The 23064-nt window shown below is 49.6% G+C and overlaps 1 protein-coding gene across 13 annotated transcripts in view; it reads right to left on the reverse strand.

Moving 5' to 3' along the window:
• The window catches only part of SYNJ1 (synaptojanin 1), a 72621-nt gene extending 50355 nt beyond the window's left edge, over nt 1–22266 (reverse strand). For 10 of the 13 annotated variants that reach the window (XM_053916730.1, XM_053916724.1, XM_053916740.1 and 7 more), the window contains exons 1-6: nt 22188–22266; nt 21293–21436; nt 7620–7706; nt 5932–6199; nt 2323–2548; nt 1333–1416 (exon numbers count right to left, since the gene is read on the reverse strand). In XM_053916730.1, the coding sequence (XP_053772705.1) occupies nt 1333–1416; nt 2323–2548; nt 5932–6199; nt 7620–7706; nt 21293–21416 (789 nt within the window). In that variant the 5' untranslated portion in view covers nt 21417–21436; nt 22188–22266. Of the gene's footprint in view, nt 1–1332; nt 1417–2322; nt 2549–5931; nt 6200–7619; nt 7707–20849; nt 21164–21292; nt 21437–22078 lie in introns of those variants that run through there. The other 3 variants (XM_053916714.1, XM_053916719.1, XM_045195339.2) reach the window with 3 other exon arrangements.
• Nucleotides 22267–23064: the final 798 nt, after the last annotated feature.

Consider the following 23064-nt stretch of genomic DNA (forward strand, 5'->3'; position numbering starts at 1 on the left):
TGTTCACTCTGGCCCCCTCAGCCTGTCTGGGGCAAACTGCATCATGGAAAGGGTGCGAGTGGTCTGCATTTCCCCCCGACAACCACCCTGGAGTGGAAGAGAGACCCAGCAAGGCTTCTGCCCGCACATTTTCCCAGTGCTACAGACTGAGGCACAGAGGTTACTGGACAGTATATACCAGATGCCTAAAATGAGCGTGACTTACACTTTAGGGACCAAAGGTTTTTTTAATAAAAATAAAATGCAAAATCACACTATTATGGGCAATCCAGTATTATGATGTTACATTAAAAATCTTACGCCCTGGCTAGTGTGGCTCAATGAGTTGGAGCGGAGTCCCACAGAACAAAAGGTCACGGGTTCGATTCCTGGTCAGGGCACACACACACAGGTTGTGGGTTTGATACCCTGTCGGGGTGCATATTAGACGGCAACCAATGTTTCTCTCTCACACTGATGTTTCTCTCTCTCTCTCTTTCTCCCTTCCTCTCTCTCTAAAAGCAATGAAAAAGTGTTCTCAGGTGAGGATATAAAAAAAAATCTTATACTTAAACATTTATACTTAAATATCAACAAAGAAAAGTTTAAAAAATTCATAAAGTTAAAAAAAACTTATACTTAAACATTTATACTTACACATCAACAAAGGAAAGTTTAAAAAAATCAGAAAGCAAGCCAGAGAACACACTGAAGATGACAGACCACTGCACACTGCGAGTAAAACTTCAGCAGCTCCACCGCTGACAACCACAGCAGCGAACTTCTACACACGCTGAGCCTGTGCGCCAGGCCCTAGTCCAAGTACTTTCCACCTCATCCCTGCAGCAACCCGAAGAAGTAGGTACCACCACTATTATTCCCTTTACAGGTAAGAAAGCTGAGACCCCAAAAAGTTAAATCACTTGCCCGAGACCACACAGCAGTGGTAGTAGAGTAAAAATCCAAATTGAGAAGCCTGATTTCAGAAGCTTTGCTGTAACTACTACAGAAACAAAGTTCTACCTACAGAACTTTTTCTACCTACAGAAACAAAGTTCTTAGGTACCGAGAGAGAGCAAATATGGAAGCACTCTGAAAAGCAATGTACTATGAAAACATCAAAATTTTAATATTAAACACAGCAGCTGAATTTCTATAGATATTTGAAAGAACACTGAAGGAAAAATATCTATGATAAACTCTAAGAATTCTATACTTAGCTCCTCATTTATGAATCTAGCTAATACTACTACATTGAATAACAGAACTATTCAGTGAACTAACAACAATCCTGAAAACCTAGAAAAAGTGGCAATTTTCGGGAGGAAAACAAAGACAATGTCAGACACCTACCTGCAACCCTGGCTGCTCCCAGAACAACGGGACCGACCCCCGGATTTGAATGAAGGAGGAGACAGAGTCATCTAAGTACACGACCTGCAGGGAGAGACGGGGAGCAGGGCACTTCCTCTGCCAGGCTGCTGCCGCCACGTCGGCAGACAGACCGGCCACGCCTGCCATGCTCCACTGCACCCTACGGCCCGGCACTTGTACACTCATTGCCCTAGCACAGCATCCAGAACGGGCTACTGAGTAAGTTTGATTTTCTCAATCGTGATAACTCTTCTATATGTACAAGGTGGGGCAAAGGTAGGTTTACATGGAAACCTATGTGGAAAATAATATAATAATTAATAAATAATAATACAAGAATAAACTCTGTTTTGCACTTCACAACTATAAACCTACTTTTGCCTCACCCTGTATTAACCAGGAAAACATTTAAAAAATACGCATAAGAATCACAACTCTAAAAAAAATAATTCCTTTTAAATTTCAAAATTTTATACACATACCTTCCCATTTTCACATAATTTTTTATTAAGCTTTTTATATTTTTAAAATTAATTTGAAAATTGGAGTTGGGCAGGAGGCATAGATTACATTTACAGTTATATAGTTTCATAGCCAAAAACATCACAACTTTTATTTTGAAATGGTACATGTACCTACACGTAAGAGTTAGGATTGACTTAATTTCACAGAAAACAACTTTTCTTAAGTTGTCTACTCTATAAATAAGGATTTTTAACTCAACATCGAAACATGGGCACGGACATGCCATGCTGATGAGTGAAAATCTCACTTCTTATTGGAAGAGCCAGACCTAATAAGTTTGTTTTATGGCAGCCTTTCTGAACACCAATATCTAGCTGGGAATAACCAGAAAATGACAACACGCATGTCAAAAATAAGCTCTGAATCAATTAAAAACATGTTATTCTATTACTTTCTGTGCCTTGCATCCCCTGCGTGAGTTCAGCAACATAAAACACCACGTACCTGCTCTGTTTCTACAAAGTTGGCGACGTGACCATCATCGTTCGTCCCGCGGACATTGAACCTGGTCCCGGCCCGCTCACAGCTCAGCCTGGAGATGAGGCAGGCCTTGGCCTGCTTGTGGGCAGCGTAGATGGTCCTGATCTCCACTCCCCCGCACATGAGACGCAGCAGCCAGTCCTCACAGCTCACACCGTAGTGCTTGAGGTGCAAGTGCAAAGACTGATTCCTACCAGCGACAGAAAGAGCTGCGTTATCTCACTGAGTCCCAGACAGCGTCATGCATTAAAACGGTACTGCCAGAACACTAGGTTCGTGCCATTACATTAAAAGGCACCGACGTTAAGTCACCTCATTGACACGCGCTGCGGCAGGCATTGGGAGATCAGGCTGTGAGCCGAGATCCCCGCACGGGACCGACGGGCCACGGTAGAGCAGCCCATCTTTCGTGTGGTCAGTATCCGTGCCCCGTTTCTCTCGTCTTTTTAGACAGTGTATTTATGACCTAACTTTTCCAAAAAGGGTTTCACACACATATCCCCACCCCACTTCACAAAGCTCTACTTTCAAGGCCTGCCTTTTATGAGGCTCTATTTTTTAAAATAAGGCTCTATATTAATTCATTTAAATTTAAACAGCCAGGCAGGCTAGTGACTATCATTTTTTGGGTTTTTTTATCCTCACATTTTTTCCCATTGCTTTCAGGGAGAGAGGGAGAGAAACATCAATTGGTCGCCTCCCGTATGTGCCCAGACCTGGGGTCGTGCACACCCAGACCAGGGATGACACCTGCAACCTAGGTTTGTGCCCCCACCGGGAATCGAGCCTACAACCCATTGGTTATAGGACGACGCTCCAGGCAACTGAGCCACACTGGCCAGGGTGTGCCTACTGTTTTAAGGCATGCCTATTTTCCAGTATTCTAGGGAAAATATAGGGCCTGGTTTCCAAACTTGTTCAGAGCAGGAAGTTTCATTCACGCAGACATGCCGAGGCAAAGCGCAGGAAACAGACAAGAGCAGAGTTCCTGTGGTGGAAGCAGGCCCAGGGGCTGGAGCCCTGCCAAGCTGGCCACCTTCTCGGCCTGCTCACCCCTCTTCGGGGGTGTCTCCAAGGAGCCTGTGGAAATTGCAAACCCACTGAGGAAAGCAGACTACTGCGCAGGGAAACTTCCTCTCTGGCATCATCAGGTAACAAGGGGCCTCACTCACAAAAGTGGCTTTTCCCTGCTATCGAAGCTTGGCTCTGTGGCTTAAAACCCTCCTACTGTATTACGTGGAAGTCTTTCCTGAGTGCTCCGCACTATCTCACTGTCTTCAGGGTACACAGAAAAGCAAGGGCGCCTCCTGGAGCTCAGGGTCATTGCTATCAATAACACCCAGCAGAACCGCTAGAGCCCCAGGGCCCGGCCCCCCTCCTTGGGGCTTGGGCTGCAGGGCAACAACAGGGCAACGACGCAGGTGCTGGCCGTGTGCAGCTCTGGCGGACCCGCTGCACCGCCCTCCTCACCGCCTCGTGAGTGCGCCCTGGGTGTGAATTAGTGCGGAATCCTCGACTAGAATAACTGCACCTCTGACGCCATTACTTATTTTAAAAGTATGATGCGAAGTTCCTACTTTACCGTCACCTACACTGGCCAAGGCAAAGCTCAGGGTGAGTGTGACTGTGTATCCAGACAGCCCAGGGAGGCCCGTGTCACAGCAGAGGAAGAGGAGACCTGCTGTGCCCACTGGGACAGACTGTGGGGTCCGACACATTCGCTCGGGTGGAGTCTCTCCCTCCGCTGTCAGTTTTCAGTTCTCTTTGCTGTGAATGTGTCGCTGTTTTAATTCTATTTAAATTTGGAAACAAATGAGAAAGCAGCAGCTTCTGCTCTCCAGTGGAGTAAAACGACCTGGCTTCTGTGACAGGGAGATGCCACTCTCTGGCTACGAAGCTGACGTGGCTGCATCCTGGAGAATATTGCCACTGAGCTGCAAGGGTATGTGTGATGAACATGAATTCTCAAAGCTTTCATTCTTCTACGCAAGTGAGGCTCGAGAATGCTGATCCTTAGCAAAATGGTAAGAAGTGCAAAATGAGCAAACTCACCTCCGGTGTTTAAGCTTCCCTTTGTTCACCCTGTCTCCTGGGGGTGAGCCCCTCACTCTCTGATCTAAGTTACCCTTCACTGAGTGAAAAGGTGAGCGAATTATTCCTACTGGTCAAAGGTAACGAACGTGCTGACTGCTGATCAACGCGCCTGCGCCTGTGTGGACTTGCAGTCGTGGAAGGAAAAGTTTTCTCTCTCAGGTCTGGCCTGTGTGGCCCAGTGGGTTGGGTGTCGTTCCACAAAGCAGAACGTCTTGGGTTCGTCCCCTGTCAGGGCACGTGACTAGGTTGCGGGTTCGGTTCCTGATCCAGGCGCCTACAAGAGGCAACCGATTGTTTCTCTCCCTTCCCCTCTCTCTAACATCAATAAGCGTGACCTTGGGTGAGGATAAAAAAGTCTGTTCTCTCCATCTGAGGAGGCTGGGGAAGGATGAGTGGGGAGTAAGGACAGCCGCCCCGAGCCCAGCTGTGACTCCTTTCTCCCCTCTTCGGGGGCTTCAACATCTAGTGGGTCAGAGAAACTCGGGGCTGATGTGAGCACCAGGACTCTGTCCCCTCCGGGGCCCCTCCCCCTCCTCCTTGGCTGGGTGGGCTCCGAGTGTCTACCTCCATTCTGCCCTCCTTCGCCCCCTACAGCACTGCTCTGTGTCAAGAAGCTTCCCCGTGGGCAAGGGGACCCAGCTGCTTCTCTGACATTAGTTTCTCTCCCAGGTGGTGGCTGACTTTGAGCCTCTGACACCCAGGCAAAAGGGTCCAACCTGAATGTGTTCCCTGAGGGCCCAACAGGCAGCGGTGGAAATGCAGGGGACAGCCGTGCAGGAGGGAAGCCCTCCAGTTGGAACAGCTGAGGGAGGCCCAGAGCAGTCCCGGACATTGGCCTTATAGCACAGAGACAGAAGGAGAAGGGTTCGTGCATGCTGCTGGGGGGAAGACAATGGCACTGGTGCCGGCTGTGGGCCCTGGAGAGGCCGGTCTCACCACAGCTGCGTACGCCCTGCCTGCCCCACGTGCACACTGACAACATGGCCCATCGTGCGTAATAAGGGCCAACGTGCAGTGCTACCAACTAGGTCTGGTTTCTGCCCGTGCTCACCTGCACCCCACACAGCACCCCTGCAGTCTGCTGAATCAAGATCATCGACTTACAACTAAAGTTAAACACAATCAGGGAAAGTTGGCTCAGAAGGGTAATATCGTCAGAGACAAGATCTCACAATTATAAGGAGTATCAGTAACACGATTCTGATACAACTACCGCATTGCTAATTTTAAAATAAAGATTTTAAGTATATTTCTGAGATGGAAGGTCAGTTGAGGTCAAGCAGAGCAAATGGGTTTCATGCCACATGACTCCATAAAGTGACCGGCAGATGCCTGCTCCGCTCCGCTGAGGGCGGGGGCAGGAAAGAGCGTTGGTGTCTGGACCGTGACACGCCTCTCTCTCTGGAAATAACCCCTGAACACACCGTGTCCCAATTCACCGCACCGAGACGCCGAGGGAAGACCGCCGCTCAGACTCACCAGAAAAACCTGTTGTCAGTCGCGTGCTCTTGCATGCTGCGGTGCGCACTGAGACTCAGATCTAAACTGGCTCCAGACGCAGACCACGCGAAATAAAAGTTTCCTGAATTCAAAACTTTCCGCACTTCTGAAATGCGATCCTCATCGGAAGAGTCAATTCGGAGTGATAAAAATTCAGTGGAAGTCACTCGGAAAACTTCAGACTCTTGAATTTTCCCAACAGACATACACCCAGTGACTAGGACCAGATAATGCAACATGGTATCACCTGCAAAAGTCAAAGATTTATTTAAGTGGATGAAACATTCCAATATTTCTCAAGCTATTCAAAGTTTCTTCTAGCTGTCTTCTCTTGTCTCCAGCTTTTTAAATCTGATGTCGTGGTTACTTTAAACTTACCACGGACGTGCTTATGTTCACAACTAGATTTTGGCAAATGTAGAAGAAACCCTTGTTCAAATGCATTTAGAGTAACGAAGCATTTAAACATTAACAGAATGATCTCATATTTTTGAAACTGTTCCTCTACTTAATCTGAGGACATACAAAATTATCAAACAAAACCAGGTGCTGCCTTCCCTGCCTCGCCTCCTTGACCATTGGGAAGTTCAGCCAAGACCACGAATGTGGCAGTCCTTGGTCCCCAGTCTAGTTGAAAACCACTATAAAATGTGAGCTGCTGCTGATACATGGGCAAAGAGTCCCTGGTAACAATTTATAAAGCAACTTCGGTTACAAAAACTTCCACAGAGACTTTCGACCAGAGCCTGTGAGATCGGCACGAGGCGGCAGGCGGCAGTGGTGTGTGTGAGCACCAGCTTGGCCATTGGCAGGTGTGGCCCCGAGGCATGGCCCCACGACACAGGTGGTGACACAACCAAGAGGCGCTCCCGTACCATGGAGCACAGGGAGTGTCCCAGGGCCAGGAGGACCGCCTACGACAGCATTAGGCCAGCAACTGGCAAATCCCATTTCATGGACCAGTGCTCCACAGAGCAGGGCCCCTGGGCTGTTAGGGCGCACAACGAGAAAAGGTGCCTGTCCCAGAGCAGAAAACCACCACCTCACCACAGTCACCGTTTGGTTTCGCCAACCTTTCCCATGCACGACTTTATCGGCCACAGAAGCCGTGTGCTGGCTGGCATGGCAGCGTGGGCTCCTCCCTCATCACAGGCTGGTAGGGAGCCATTCACCGGACAGCGCCAGTCCTTGGACCACACTCCGGTCCCACTGCTCCAGCAATCCAGCTGGTAATCCAGAGGTCTCTTTGCCACCCACGGTGACGGTAGGTGGGAGAGACAGACTCAAACTGCACCCTTCTGAATATGAACCAGACGTCCTTCCCACTACAAACCAGGAAAATCACGTGGTTCCCCGAGCTGTCATTGCCCAAACTCACTAAGGCAAAGGACCAGGAGGGTGCCCTGCTCTGCCTGTGGGCGCTACACCGAGCTCAGAGTGCTCCACGGGCCACGGCCTTGGGGACTCATGACCGCAAGAGCTGGACTGCGTTGCCGCCTTTTGGGTCGATGCACACTGTCCCGAGATTAGCTTACTCGGGGCTTAAGAGACGTCACCACAATTGCAGCTCACACATGGAGGGTGACACTATTTATAGTCTCTTCCAAATCCTTAGAATTACAAAACAGAAATAAAAACAAGTAAATAATGTTGCGTAATAAACTCACCGAGATTTAACCGCAGGACACCCAGGAGTCCGTACGCATCCAGCACTTTGGAGTACGTACCCTTGATGGCCTCTTTTTCTGCAGAAGCTACAAAAAAAGTCTTAGGGTAAGAAATATGACCTGAAAGTCAGGTGTCATTTAGCTATAAAGCCAGAGTTTCAATCAAAAATTTCTAAATCTAAATCTGACATTATTAACCAATGTAATGCATATTTTCTCAAACCAGTAACTTAATTGCCCAGAGTTAGCCAATGTTCCACCACTGTCTACCAATCCAGCCTCTCCCACTGGTATGAAGTACTATTACCTTTAATAACATTCATGTGTTGGGGGTTGTTTTTGAAGTTGCTTTTCCCTCCCATTGATCTGTTCAACTGTTCTTACTACCAGGCCCGCACTGCTGTGATATCCCTCATAGACTAACACCCACTCCTTAACCAGGAATCTTTCAGAATCTGGCCTCAACGTATTCTTTCCGTTTCATTTTCCATCACCGCCGCCTCCCTCCCCATCCTTGTATCCTGGGCTGCAGTCACACAACACTCACTGTTGCCCGAGCACTCGCTTTTACATCTCCACACCCTGCACAGCAACCTAGCCTTCTGCCTGTGAGGCTCTGCCCACCCTTGCCCCTTGGCACAGCTCTATGCACCTGATAAAAGCACAGGCAGAAGGTTTCTTCTAGAAGGCCTCCTTTACTTCCCCAGGCAGTTCTTTCACAGAGCTCCCTCTTCACCTTAGCGGAACATTTCTACATCTTGTCACCTGTCCTTCCCCCATCAGCCAGCCTGCCCCTGGAAGGCAGAGACCCCGTCCCAGTCGCTCTTCTGCCCCCAACTCTTAGGCTAGGGCTTGGCACACAGAAGGCCGACCGGATGTTTAAACAGTAGAAGCTAATGACTACACAGGTCAGCACAGGAGCAGGAAGGCCTGACCTATTTCTTCCTCAGCGAGATTAATGTCATCTTGCTAATAAACATAGTCCACAGGGTAGTTTCCCCAGGGTACCCTATTGCGGTTGTTCTATTAAGAAATAAAAAACACAAATTCTGAAACTCTAAAGGAAAAATCTTCCTAGTTCTTAGCAAATACACTTACTAAAAATTTGACAAAGAACCAAAGAAATATAAACCACAGCTAGTATCTCAACAGACAATTACAAATGATACCTTCTAGAGTCTACAAACCCACAAAGGTACAGTCCTCTTGCTTGCTCTGCCCTTCCCCATCCAAGTCCGTTCCTTCTCCACTGGCCCCATTGCCCATTCCACCCCAAACACCCTCACCTCCTGGGCCCCTCGCCCCTCCTCCCCGTCCTCACTCCCCTACATGCAGAAGAGGAGCGTGCCTGGCTGCGGTTCACAGGACACGAGCACACAGCACTCCCTTGCGGTTTGCCCACTTCCTGCCCACCTTGATTGCCCCCAGGGGCACCTCTTCTCGGCCTACTGCTCTGCCTGCCATTCCTCAGTCCTCCGAGCTGGAGAGCGTTTTCTTTGTCCCCAAGCTCTGCTCAGTCTGCAGGTCACCTCATTCCCTGCCTGCTTCACCTCCTTCGGACCATCCACCTTTAAACCCCCTGCCCAGCCATCTCACTCCTGCATCCCAATGAGTTGTGCTCTGCTAGTTGGTAGCACAGGCTGAGACTCAGTGATTCAATTAGTCACTGTGTTAGCTGATACTTCCACAGTTCCCTAGTCTGTTCATCGCTGACTGTAGGCCTTTACCTTCATGAAGCCACACTGTATGAGATTAGGGGACGGGGAATATTTCACCAGGCCATTAGTTATGGGGATTTATAGTTCATTCTGCATTCCTAGAGTTCCATTATTATTATTATTATCATCATTATTATTATTATGACACCATATGTTTATAGAACAATTACTTCTAAGGTTCAATGACAAGCCACAAGAATATAAAACACCACAACATAAATTTTAATTATATTTTATAAAGGATTGTCCACCCCTAAAATGTTAGGAGACTTGTTGCATCTCTGATAATAGGAAACATGCCTCCCAGAGCAAGTGTCGTTCTGGAGTTTGACGGGTTATGTACAATGTGTCTGCAGATACCATCCCTAATGCAGTCCTCTAGACATTACTGGCTGTGTCAGTTTCAGCAGCAACCAACATCTGGGCTCAAACACCAGCAGCTAGCACTAGAGTTAAAAAGAAAATTTGTCTTTAATATTAAATTAACACCTTCCCTTTGAAAACAAAAAAAGTTACTCTGTACTTAATTTACCATGCAACAAAATATGTTCCTTCTTCTCATAATGAATAACTACTTTTGCGTTAATTGCGCTCCAAACGTGACTAGGTCATGCCTCTCAGCCCCGAAGACCTGTCTTTCAGACTGTCCCCAGACATAAACATGCCAGCAAGCGCCATGCTGCCTGGTTATCTACACCTGCGTCACCTTCTGAGGCTCAGGAGCAGGAGGGTGCACATGGCAAGCACACAACGTAAAGCGCATGCTCTTACACCCAGTGTGCTCAAGCAAAGGGAAGAGAGCCAGACCACGCACACAAACGATGCCATTCTCCCTGCCGGGAGCTCTCCCCTCACAGCAGTGTGCCACTTTCTCGGTGATCACCAATGTCTCGGCTGAGGCACCTGCGCACTCTTTCTGGGGTGATGATGACAGCCACCGACACGGGGTTGGGTCTTTCTCATGCAGGGCTCAATTTTCACAGCAACCATGAGCAAGGTGACTACATTTCCACTCGACATGTGAGGGAGTAGGAGTAGAGAGGTCACTGAGTTCACCTAGCAACCTTCAGATAAAATGCAGCATTTGTGAGTTCAGTCAGGCCACCCCACACTCCTTCCCGCAGCAACTTTGTGCCGTGTTCTTTCCCTCTAGAATAGCTGTCATCTGTCTTTCCAAAACCTACCCGTCCTTCAATGCTCAACTCAGAAGCCACTTCCTCCCTGCAGTCCCCGGTCACTCCGGCTGGAAGTCCCTCTCTCTGCCCTCTCCATTTGCACTGCAGGCCTGGTATACTCACAGCCCTAGCAACTACGTCTCATTCCTTTGCATCTCAGCACCAGCCTCACATAGAGACGCTCCCCAGTGTGGCTGCTCAGTACTCATCTAGCAGACAGAAACAAATGGAGAGGTGCAGCAAAGACGTTCTGTTTGTTTTAAAATAGTACACAAAGAAGAGAAGCAGTGGGCCCCGGCATGGCAGTCTGAATGCGCTCGTTGCTAGAACTGAGCAACCTTCACAGTGACACCTGCAGGGCGGGGGTGTAGGGCAGGGGCAGGCCCTGTACGTGATTTCTGACTGCACGGAAGGGGGTGTGGCGAGCTCAGGGGGATGCAGTGAAAGGATGAGCAGAAACAGGGGCTTGGGATGTGGTGACAGGATGCTCAGGCACGGTCCTGCCAGTGCTATCTTTCAAGGTGTCTGCTGGCTTCCAGTGAGGCAAACAGACTGCTTTCTAGAAGGACGGCTGTACTTTTCCCGCCTGTTCATACTGCTGTTGTCAAATAGATGAGATGCCAGGAAAAAGCAACCTTTCTTTTACTCGTTACTGACTTCTAAGGACACTTAAGCAGGAACCTACACGAAGACTTGGTCTCAGGAGTGATGCTGAGCCGATCAGGACCATCAGCCACTCAGCGAAGGAGGCCCGGACCTTCGCTCCCGTTAGACATGTCTGCCAAGGAAGGCACAGCCCTGCTTCAGAAGTGACGCCTCAGGGACCAACAGCACCTGCGTCCCTCCACAGCTTATTTTTAGAGGAAACAGTCTTCTTCCAATGTCACGTTCAACACCATCTTTCACTCAGGCCTTAATCTTTCCTTAGTCTCCCCTGTAATGTGAACACGCTGTTCCTGAGAACGCAGGGCTGTCTCACACACCAAACCTACACACACAGCTGTGTTTTTAACCATGTCCTCGCATCACTAGAGCAGGCCATCCGCAGGCCCTCTGTCTACTCCGCATGAATATGAGCAGGGTCGCAGAGTGAAATTCCAAACAAAAGCGCAACAAGCGTTTGGACATCCACAACTGAAAGGGAGCGGCAGCACGCGGGCAGAGCCTTAGGCCTGCAGGGTCCCATGGCCTGCCCTGCTCCAGATTATCACTGGGTCACCCAGCCTGCAGATCTAATAAACTGGGAATGGAGAAGACTCAGCAACTCCAGAATGGACACTCAGAAAGGAGCAATATTGCTGTACTCTGTCGTAAATGCTTTCCTTAAATTCATCCTAAACAACTTAGCTTTAATATCTACTATGCTGAAACTACCCTTGGAAAAAAATAACCTCCTCTGCTCATCACAGCAGAGATTAAGAAATATTTATACCTACCTAAAGCTACGAGGTAGGGATATCCTACAGCTTACTTCTGGTAACTTAACTCATTCATCAGTTTAGCTTGGCACATGCTTTCCAAGTTACTTTAACTGGCTAATTCATGACTGAAGGCAGGCCTAGCCCCTGTTTCCTATTTCAGCTATAGGGCAGTAATGAAACAGAGGCTACAGAGATAATCTACTTACAGACAACAGAAAACACTGAAGAGGATAAGCACATCAGTTGCTCTCGATGGAGGCTGAACATTTTATACTGACAGGCGTCTACCGCAGGGGTAGACGCTGTGTGCGCTGTAGTGGCTACTGTTCTAGCTCTCCGTCACATGCCATACCCGGCGTGACTCAGCACTGTTGCATTACACCGCCCTTCTCACATGAGCACTTAAGGCAAGTAGGGAAGCCTAAGGCCAGACTACAGAAATCCAGGAGAAACAGAATCACACTGCTCCCTGATTTTCATGATCTGTCTCCAACGTGGAGGCTCAGGAAACACACAGTAACTGACACGTGGTGGCCACACCTGCACAGCGCACCCCAGGGGAACAGAAGGGAACAAAATGAACTGCCTACTTAAGGCCATCAGATAATTTAAAAGCCATTTGTTTTTAACTTAAATGCTATTTTGAGTATGAAATTTAAATGTAAACTTCTCGAACTTCTGATGAATTACAATTCGAACTAAACGATAAGCTATGCAGTGAATTAATGCTAATCGACGTCCACATTCGGCTGTGGCTCAGACCCTCCAGATGGGGAACAGGCTGTCCTCCTTCAGCTGAAGCGGAAGAGAAAGTTAATGAGAATGTGGAAACAGCTCACAGCCAAGCACGATCTTCCTAGACTCACAATTTGCCTGTGGCTGCACGCGCGCAGTTTGTGGTCAGCGGGTTTGCATGCCAGCAGCCCTCGGTGCGCACCCAGAGAGCCTCCTGCAGTGGGAGCCGCTCATCCTCGGAAGGAAAGGCTGGAGGGTGGGTGATTCACCCAGGATCGCAGAACTAGCCAGCAGGAAAGCCGTTTTCCATTTCATCATAAACAAAGGGAACAATTATTTTACAAGGAAAAGGTTTTCTTTGTATAATTAAGCAATTAAAATTCCAGCTGAAGGAAATTAAGCTATCCAAATTAATGTCCTGCTTAAACTACACATTTCAATCTTGGTGACAAGTCAAAACAAAAATAACCTTTCACTCATTCTTGTAACAAGTATTTGCTGAATGCCTACTATGTACCTGGACCCAATAATAAAAAGTCAGTGCCCCAATACCTTCTGTCAGGAAGACAGGCATTCTATAATCATACAAATGCAATATTAGAAATTGCGGTAGGAACTATGATGGCGTTCCCATAGACTGCAACAACCTAATTTAAAATTTCTTGCCCTGGCTGGTGTGGCTCAGTGGATTGAGTGCTGGCTTGCGACCCAAAGGGTTACCAGTTCAATTCTCAGTCAGGGCATATGCCTGGGATGCTGGCCAGGTCCCCAGTAGGGGGCGCACGAGAGGCAACCACACACTGATGTTTCTCTCCCTCTCTTTCTCCCTCCCTTCCCCTCTGTCTAAAAATAAACAAAATCTTTAAAAATTTTCTGCAAAAGTGACCTGTGAGCTGAAACCTGAACAATTAACAGGAAGTAAGACAAATGAAAAACAGAGGTAAAAAAGTTCCAGGCAACAGACTTACAAATACATCCAACAGGAATGTGTACACATGGGCACTGGCAGACGTGTCCACGTACGTTCCTGCTAGTGTCGCTCATGGTAGGAAACACGGGAAAGAAAGCAAATGTCAGCAGAGCAGACCCTGGTCCAGCCCTGCGAGGGAACACTATGTAGCAATGACAATGGGTTAGCTACTGCCACTTGCTGCACCTTGGGCAGCCTCCGTGCAGACACTGAGTGAAAGCAGCGGACACAGCAGAACACAGACTGAATGACTCCACTTCTGCCAAGTTCAAAACTGGATAAAACTAATCTCTGAAGCAAGCAGTCAGAAGAGTGATTATCTTGGCTCACAGTGGAGACAGCTGAGAAGGAGCAGAGAAAAGCTTCTGGACAGCTAGCAGTAATGCTCTGTGTCTCGACCTGGTGGTAGGAGCGTGGGTATGTTCACGGAGTAGTAAATCAAGTTGTGCATTTCACGGGTTCTAACCCCGTATCTCAGTTTGAACGACACCTGGGTCTCGACTGTGCCATCCAAAATAAATAGCTGTTCTACCCAGCTCTGTATCAATCCCACACAACTCTGCAGAAGCTGCCACCAATCTGATAACCAGACTTTCTACCCCATTCTCCAAGAAAATGGTGAAATCGTTCCACAATAGGCCACAGGCATGACCGGTGCCGACCAAGGACAGGCCGCTAATGAGCACTAACGCACGGCCATCCCAGCACTGACGTAGCTGTGAGATGCGTCCTGCCTGTACTTCACTTGTGGGCCACAGGACAGTGACAGGCTGTGCCTGAATGCTCTTCAGTAAGGTATGCAGCAGACTGCAGCATCCTATGGTCTGCCAGCGAAAAGAATGAAACACAACCCGCAATAAATAATCACTGCTAAGAGCTAGTTTATGTAAGTAAATATGCTTTGTATGTTAAAAGTTATATTATGAAGATGATTGTAAAATTGAAGAGGCTATTTTAATAAGTATAAAATACATAAAAACACTTAATGTTTAAGCCAATAACTTAGTAAGAACTGTTTTGTCTTCTAGTTCCTCTTTTCTCTGACTCTGTTATCTCGAAAGCATCCAGGAGTTTAAAGGGCACATGCATTCTTTCAGCTGAACTGAAGGAGTAATTAAAGAGTGCCCGGCGGACCAGGAAGAGTTAATGCTCTCCAGTGGCGCAGCTCACTCTCCGACATCGGCCTGGTCCCGGAGCTGTGAAATGACTCCACGGTGAGCTCTGCGCTTGTGTTGCACAATGTCACAGTGAAACATGAAATCACCCAGGTGATTCAGCCACGCTATAGCCCAGATTTGGCGCCCTGAGACTTCTGGCTTTTCCCAGAACTAAAATCATTTTTGAAAAGGAAGACACTTCAGACTGTCGATGAGATTCAGGAAAATACAACAGGGCAGGTGATGGCGACTGTGTGAGGTTCAAGGTGCCTACTTTGGAGGGGCTGAAGCGCCATTGTTCTGTGTACAATGGTTCTTCTATCTTGTATCTTCTTCAATAAATGTCTCTGTTTTTCATGTTACGTGGCTGGACAATTCTTGACAGGCCTCGTGTGTACATATATTTTTAGTATTCTTATATTCTTACACTTTGTTGTGGGATGAAGTTATTTGGAAACAGTCTGATCCTTTGGGTCTTGCTCTAAAACGTCAGGCAGGACCAGGGCGGCATCCCGTCGAGGGCTACTCTGTCTCATTACTGAAGCACTTATACCCTTCTGAGAATTCAACCCAATTCCCCAGTATTGCAAGACTGATCCATCCTGAGTGGTTAGAACACAAACTACTTCCTGCTCTTTGTAAGCTCCAGGAATTTTTCTGCTGGCTCCTTTTTTAGTGGTTCTCTCCCTGCCTCCGGTAGCTTCCTCGCACAGTGGACTGATCAGCATGTGGCTGAAGTCTCCTGTAAAACCCGCTACAACACACCTCTGCAGCTCTCTGTGCAGCTGTCCCCTCTCTGGTGCCTTGGGAATTCCAGCTGTCTGAGCTCCCCCACGGTCCCTTCTGTCTCCTCAACTCTGGGAGACTGCCAGGCTTCATTTGGACTCATCCCCAGGTCGCCTACTGTTCTGTGTCTGAACACTTTCCTATATTTTGTTTGTTGTCTTTTAAGGAGGAAAGGTAAATTCAGTTACACCATCATGGTCAGAAGCGAACATCCTGTTATGGTCCTGGGCTGTATTTTTTAAAAAAATATTTTATAGGACAATTCAGAACATCTGATCTGATAGGTCTTAAATCATGTAACAAAAAGTCTCAGAGTGGAGTTTCACTGTTCAGTGGGAGAAATTTCACCGTCACCTTTTATTTCCTCCTAGCAGAGTTCCGTGGTAAACCCGAAAGCACAGGGGAACCCCTGGTTGGCCTGCTTTCTGAGGCTAGTGCTGCCACCCAGACCAGAGTGAGCAAGGGAGGTTCTTTCTGAGAGTTGATATCTAAGTTGACATTTAAGATATGTCTATTAATTATGAACATTCCAAAATTTATTTACAAAATGAAAATGAGTTTTTGTAACCCTCACATAAAGTGATATGCAAGTCTAATTTCATCATTTCTGTGCAGAAAAAGGCAACTATATAAAGTCACTTCTGTCAACTTGAAGGTTTTGGCTAAAAAGAGACAGGACACTGCAACCCATCTAAAGGCAGTCAGCAAGATGGGCAGCACTCGGCAATTGAAAAAGGACCAGCCACGCACGCCGTCACCACCGCCTACGACACTTGTCAGCCAAAATCCTAGAAGCTGACGTTTAACTCGGCCCACCCTCAATCAGACCGTGGCTCCCTCTACTACACTCGTAGCCGCAGCAAAAACACAGCGAGTTTAAGAGCTCCCTCGTTAGGACATGCTATCAATTCCACTCTTAGCTGCAGTCCTCCACGGGCACCCCTTTCTGTTCATCAAGGCCCCACACCCCCCAAACAACCGCCACCCTCACAGCAGCACCAACAGCAATTACAGCGGAGAAAATCACACGGCAAGACTGTGCCACTGGAGCCATTGCTTCATCTCTCCAAGCCCCAGCTGCCACACCTGTGAGCACAGAACTAAATGGAATAAAGCAGGCCTAGTTCTACGTCTCCTGCACTGCACGCTGAGACGCTCCAGGACCCGTCAACAGAGTCCCAGGAGAGCTGCGGGGTATTTTAAACGGGAGGAATCACAGAGACACTCAACACGGGTTGGACACTGCCCAACTAGGGGCCGGATGTGTTCCAAGTCTCCGCATCAGAGTGCCGTATAGCCCTTGGGGACATAATGTCTTTCTGAGGCTGGATTTGCAGTGGCTCCGGGATAAATTGACGTGGAACAGGAAATAAGGGTGGCACTGTCCAATCGGATTCCAAGATTGAAAAGCTGTCCAATGCTCAACAGGCACACATATTCCATTAGTAAATAATTGTGGTTATTTACAAAGGAAACAGATTATGTTCAACTTACTGCATTTGCATCATAGTTCTCAAACAGCTACTGAAGTTGCTAGGACAGAAATGTCTCTTGTTTGGACCTATGGAACACACAGAGCTGCAGCCTAGGGCTGCTGTGAGAAACTTCGGGAGACCCCAGAGATGCTGTGCGGCCAGGAAGTTTAGGAACCTAGCTTAAGGTTGTGACTGGCAGGGAAGGCTGCCAGCAAATGGCACTAGTATTTCACTATTATTTCTCTGTTACAGAAGACAGTTTCATAGAAAAGGCGGGATACTTACGATTCTGTGACAAAGATCTCCAGAATCTTGTCTTATAGTTTTCAGCTCATATTTCCAGGATAAAAGAAAAAATTGGGCAAACTCAGGTGGACAACAGAGAGTAAACCCAGGGCTAGAGTTAAGGGATATGGCCTTAAAGGGCACAATTTGGGTGTGGATTTGACTCAACTCACAGTCCTTGGAAAGCCTGAAAAGAATCCTACCACCTGCCAGGGAAAGGCAAGTGATCCGTACGTATTATGTGATACCCCAGGGAGCAAAAGCTCCAGGTTTAAGAGGAACTTACACGCCCTGTGTCCTTCTCTTTTAAATAGGTGCCCAAATCATCTTTCCATTTCCCATGTGTTGCCTTTCTCTTTAATTAGTCATTATTTAATAATTAAAAAGCAGGAAATGGGTTGAAAAGTGAGGCAGCTTGTGAATTTAGTGCATATCTGTGTCTGACTGGCTACCTGGCCTTTTTGTGTCTACAACTATACACGGAATAAGAAAACAGAGCCCCCCAGAGAGCCAGTGGGCGTTCTCTGGGCCACGTGTGACTCACTGACCTGCCGTGAGGCCCAGACCCAGCGCACAGCCGCAGACAACCCGCTGCTGCGCTGACCCCACTGCAGAGGCATCGAGTTTGCAGTCCACATGGACTCATTAGTGTTTTAAACAAGTAACACTAACAAAGGGCACAGTGTGAAAACAGAAGGGTTTTTAAATAACTAAATGCAATAAAGGAAATCAATAACAAAATTACTTTCTACTTAAAGAAAAGTAATTTTTGAACAAATTGTTAATAGTATTTATACAAGACATAAATAACATTCATCATTTTTAATTGGCATTTCAGAAAGACCTTCATGATGTGGTTATAGTCATTTCCATTAGTATTTTCATAAACAAGTCCAAACAACATGTCTTTTATATCAGCAGCTCAAACAGTAATTCTTTAAAAGACAGAAAATAAATTTTATAGAAAAAGATATCTACTTTCAAATACAGGACAGTGCAGCCCTAGCTGGTTGGCTCAGTGGCTTGAGCGCTGGCCTGTGAACCAACAGGTGCAGGTTCGAATCCCAGGCAGGGTAGGTGCCCGGGTTGCAACCCAGGTTCCTCGGCCGGGGATGTGCGGGAGGCAACCAATCAGATATAAGACCGTGCACTTTTGTCAACTCTGTTGTCTAGTGTAGGTTAGTCTTTCCCCCTGTGAACTTACTCCATAACCACTTCTCCCACAAGTGTGAGTAAAACACCGTAATGGCACCAGAGATCAAACAGGACCCAACACGGCCTTTCCTCCAGGAGCCTGCGTCCAGACGGACGGACACCTGCAAGCAGTCCCAGCACGTGGCAGCACCACACGAAAGGACTGCGGGAGCGCCAGCACCTGGTTCAGGCTGTGCGTTCAGGAAAACTTACTACTGGCCCCGTAATAACACTAATAGCATTATAGTTCTGGAAATGTGGTTATTTTCAATAAAATCTGCAAGCTAACATTACCCCATCATCTACCACAGAAAGGCCTATATAAACTTTGCTCAGAAATTATCATCCAAACCTCATTATATCGGAATCTCTGAGGGGCTGAAGCCCAGCCCCGGTATTTGTAAACAAAACAAAACAAACAAACAAACAAAAAACCTCTCCAGGTGATTGTAAGGATTAAGTCACAGCGTCACGACTGATTTAAGTGCAGAATCCTATCAGCCCAAAGACAGGGTCCTGAGGCTGCGTGAGTGGGTACTTAGTCCTAAGAGGATCCATGATCGCAGGGTGTTTTCGTTGTGTTTTTCCCTTACACCCCATTTTTTGATATGTGCTAATAATACAAAAGGTAAGATTTCATGTTGGGTATCTTACGGCACTTCTGGCATAAGCCAAAATAATTCAGTGACTGCCAATCCTCAACAATAGGTACTGCCCAAGATGACTAATTTTTTAAATTTTGACTTTTTAAAGCTGGGCAGCTAGAGCCCGAGGCCTGGTAGGGTCACTCTCACCATCGACTTTCAAGAAAAACACCTGCACACAAGCATGTAGGACCAACAAGACCAGCATGTAAAGAATGTTAGGCTTGGGATACAGACGCAGTTCTACAAAAATGAAAGAAGGAAGATCTAAGAGTGGGCGGGGCAGGGCAGGTGTTCCTTAAGGAACAGGCGTGCCCTGGAAAGGCAGAGAGGGGCATTCCTGCAGTCCTGGAGCAAGGGGGCATCGCACGGAACAGCATGATGAAGGCTGGAACAGCACGGTGCTTTAGGGAAGCACTGAGGAAACGGCAGAGTTCCCTTAGAGGGGTCAACACTAGCCAAGAGGGCAGGGCCAAATTACAGACAGCCTGATCGGCAGTGGAGATCTGCACTTAATCTTCCTGGGAAATGGGGTGATACTTCTTGTTTAGTACCAAAAATGTGTCGGGAGACTCTTCTGGTGGATGCTGGGAAATTCCGGGGGCGGGGCCGCCGGGGACAAGGAGGGCAGCTCCCCTCCTCCAGGCACAGCCCAGGCACAGCAGGCGCTTTAAAATCGGGAAGGCTTGGAGAGCGAGCCCTCCACAGCACAGCACACACCACGGCATGACTCCAGAGGGAATGCCAAATTAATTTTATAACTCAAGTGCCTTATGAAAAGGTCTGTTAGCTCTTAAACGTTAATATTTTAAGTATTGCTGTAAAGTTTCTAACAGGAAAGCTAGTAGCACACCCAAGAGATTACACATCTTTTTATGCTAGCTTTACAGAGAGAAGCAATATTCAAATGTTTTTCTCTCCCAAAAGACTTACATAGTGTAAATCTAATGAAATAAGCAGAATTAATGAACAGTTGAGAAAGTATTTTTTCCTTAAAAGGTATGTTAGTGCCAAAATGGATGGCTTAGGGATTTAAAAAAAAACCCCGTTTTCCGGCACAAAAGAAGGCTGCTGAGGTTTGGAAGTGCTATTACTGTCACGACCGTGGAGCACGCAGACCAAAGCCCCCAGAACTACAGGTAACGCCCACTTCGCAGATGAACATCTGGCTTCCCGGCACGGCCGGTAACCACAGTTAAGGAAACATTTGGAATTCTGACAAGTGAGAAAATCGGGCAGTATCACCAAAAACACAAGCAGCTTAAAAATATTTCACGTGCTAAATCAACCCTTTCCCCTGCATATTTAAAATTACGCATCCATCGGGATAAGAATTATTACACTTGTCATATGGAAAAAGTAAGCCACGCGAATTAAGGACAGAACGTGTGTTTTGGCTCATGTAAGCGTAATGGGAGTCCGTCCGGTCCCCGGCCAGCAACCCCGCGCTGCCAACGCCCATTTCTCGGGCACAGTCGCCCTGCTCTGTGCGCCCGGCAGCAGACCCGCGCTGGAGAACGCGGTTCCCACTGAAAACACAACCTCGTCTCCAATACCCCAAGTGGGACTCACCTGACAAAATCTTACTTTACGAAAGAAGCTTAACCTTGCAACTAACCTTACTTTTAATTTCTTGCATCTCCCACAAAACCACCCAACCCATTACTAACCTACTACTCGGGCGTGTGAGGTGCAGCGGGCTTCTCTTGAAAACGGGGACGACCCAAAATGTTTTCGATGCCACGAAGCCCACCGCGGGTCGCACGGGAGGTTTCACCGACGGTTTACCATTCTCCGAACGAAAACGCCAGGTCCTCAGCAGAAGACTCTCCGATGGTTAAAAAGGACTAAACAGGCCCCTAGTTCGTTACTGCCACTGACCTACAGAGTTCTGGGCGCGGCGGGAGAAAGCGGGAGCGAGCCCCTCGGCGGGTCTGCGAGACGCCACACAGTCGGCGGCAATACTTCCCTGAAGGCTACTCTTCTAGAAGCAACGGCACAATCCCCGCATTGCAGCAAACACCGGCCACCACGACCCGCGCCGCCGCCCCCGGCAAAACCAGGCCCGACGGAAGGAAGGGAAGGGCGCGGCCCCCGGCGGGCGGGCACTTACAGAGCACGGCCACGGCCCCGGACTCGAAGAGCAGGCATTCCTCGCGGTGCCGGGTCTCCACCAGCAGGCTGAAGGGCGGCGGGTCCAGCTTGTGGTAGACGCGGAACCCCTTGCTGAACGCCATCCCGGCGCGCGCGGGCGGCCCTGTGGGAGCGAGCAGAGCAGAGCAGATGCGGCCCCGGGCCCCCGCCGCCCGGCTGCGCGGCCTCCGGGGCCTCCCCGCGCCTGGGAGGGGGCGGGGAGCCGCGCTCGCGGGCCGAACGGCTGGTTCCGGGAGGCTCGTCGCCCCCTCGTTTCCCCCGAGAGCGAGAGGAGGAGCTACCGGCTCCCGGGCGAGCGAGAGGGGGTTTTATCGGTCGCTCCACGGACCGGGCGCGGCGTGTTTACACCCGCAACCCCCGAGCGCGTCTCGCGGGAAGGCGTCTGTCCGCTTCCCTCTTCGGGGTCGCCGCTGCGTGGAGAGGGAACCCATTCGGGAAGCGAAGCCGGTCCTCGCGGGCAAAGGCCGGGGGTGGGGCGGAGGGCGAGGATCCTCCGCCGCCCTGAGCCGGGTCACGACCCGGGACGCGGACCTGACCCCGGCTCCTGGGAAGGCGGCTCCCCACTAGGGGGACGGACGGAGGCCCGGAGCAGCCCAGGGCGTCCACAACGCCCGGACCGCCTAGGGTCCAGTCTCGCGGACGGCTGACAGCCGCTGTCACCACAGCCCCCGCCCGGCGGTGCAGCGCACCCCGCGGTCTCCTCAGCCCGCCCGCCCTCGCTCCAGGCGGCCCGCGGCGCCCTCACCGCTCCGCGGGCTGCGACCGCGGACACCACCTCTGGAAGAGGCCACCCGCGCACTCGGCTGCTGGTAGGTCTGGCCGCGGCCGCGCCCGCCCCCCGCCGGCTCGCTCACCTTTACCTCCGGCTCCTCCTCCTCCTTCAGCAGCCGCCGCCGCCAAAGCCGCCGTAAGCGTCACTTCCGCTCCAGCTGGCCCATCTCTTCCGCATTGCGCCGCGGCACAGGGCGGAAGACCCGCCCCTCGCGGGGAAGGGGCGGGGCGTCCGAGGGACGGCCCGCCCCTCGGAGCGCCCTGCGGGCTGGACGCAGGTGGAGTGCCAGCCTCGCGGTAGGCAGCGGGCGACCTGTCTCCAGGCCCCAGCGGCAGGTCCCGCCGCGGGGGGTGCGGGAGACGGAGGACAGTCCTGCATGGCCCCGCACGTGGGCTCCTCAGAGCTAAGGGAGGGACTCTGGGGAAGAGCTTGGCGGGCGGAGTATGGATCCGTGGGATGGGGGCGGGGTGTCAGGACCACCCCTGGCGCCCCCGGCAGCCAGTCGGGCGAGGGGCGGGGCGGGGCCTGGAGAGCTGTCCATGGTGTCATTCTGAGAGTCCGGGCCTGCGGCCGGAAGAAAAATTCGGGCCTGCTTTGGAACAGCCCTGTGGTCGCCTCTTCTTCTGGGGTGTCCTGGGGCTCTCGGGAGCGCTCTAGAAAAGCGTGCTCACCTGGACCCAGGGTGGTGACTGGGAAGTCACCAACCCCGGATCCGTCCGAGGACCAGGCGGCTGTCGTTGTCACTTAATGGCCACAGCTTCTGCCAGCTGTGGAATCCAGTGACTGAAGGCACCAGCCCCTTCATCTTGCCCTCATTTCTCAACACCTCCCTGGCTGTAGCGCGGTCCTACGGACTTCTCACTCTGTTAGTAGCGCTAAGCATGGAAATGAAGTCAAAACCAGCAGACTCAACAGGAATCGAAAACCTCAAGGACCCAGCGCCCTGAGAAACCGTTTCC

Source organism: Desmodus rotundus, chromosome 2 (genome assembly GCF_022682495.2).
Source record: "Desmodus rotundus isolate HL8 chromosome 2, HLdesRot8A.1, whole genome shotgun sequence".
In the NCBI taxonomy this organism is placed as follows: domain Eukaryota; kingdom Metazoa; phylum Chordata; class Mammalia; order Chiroptera; family Phyllostomidae; genus Desmodus; species Desmodus rotundus.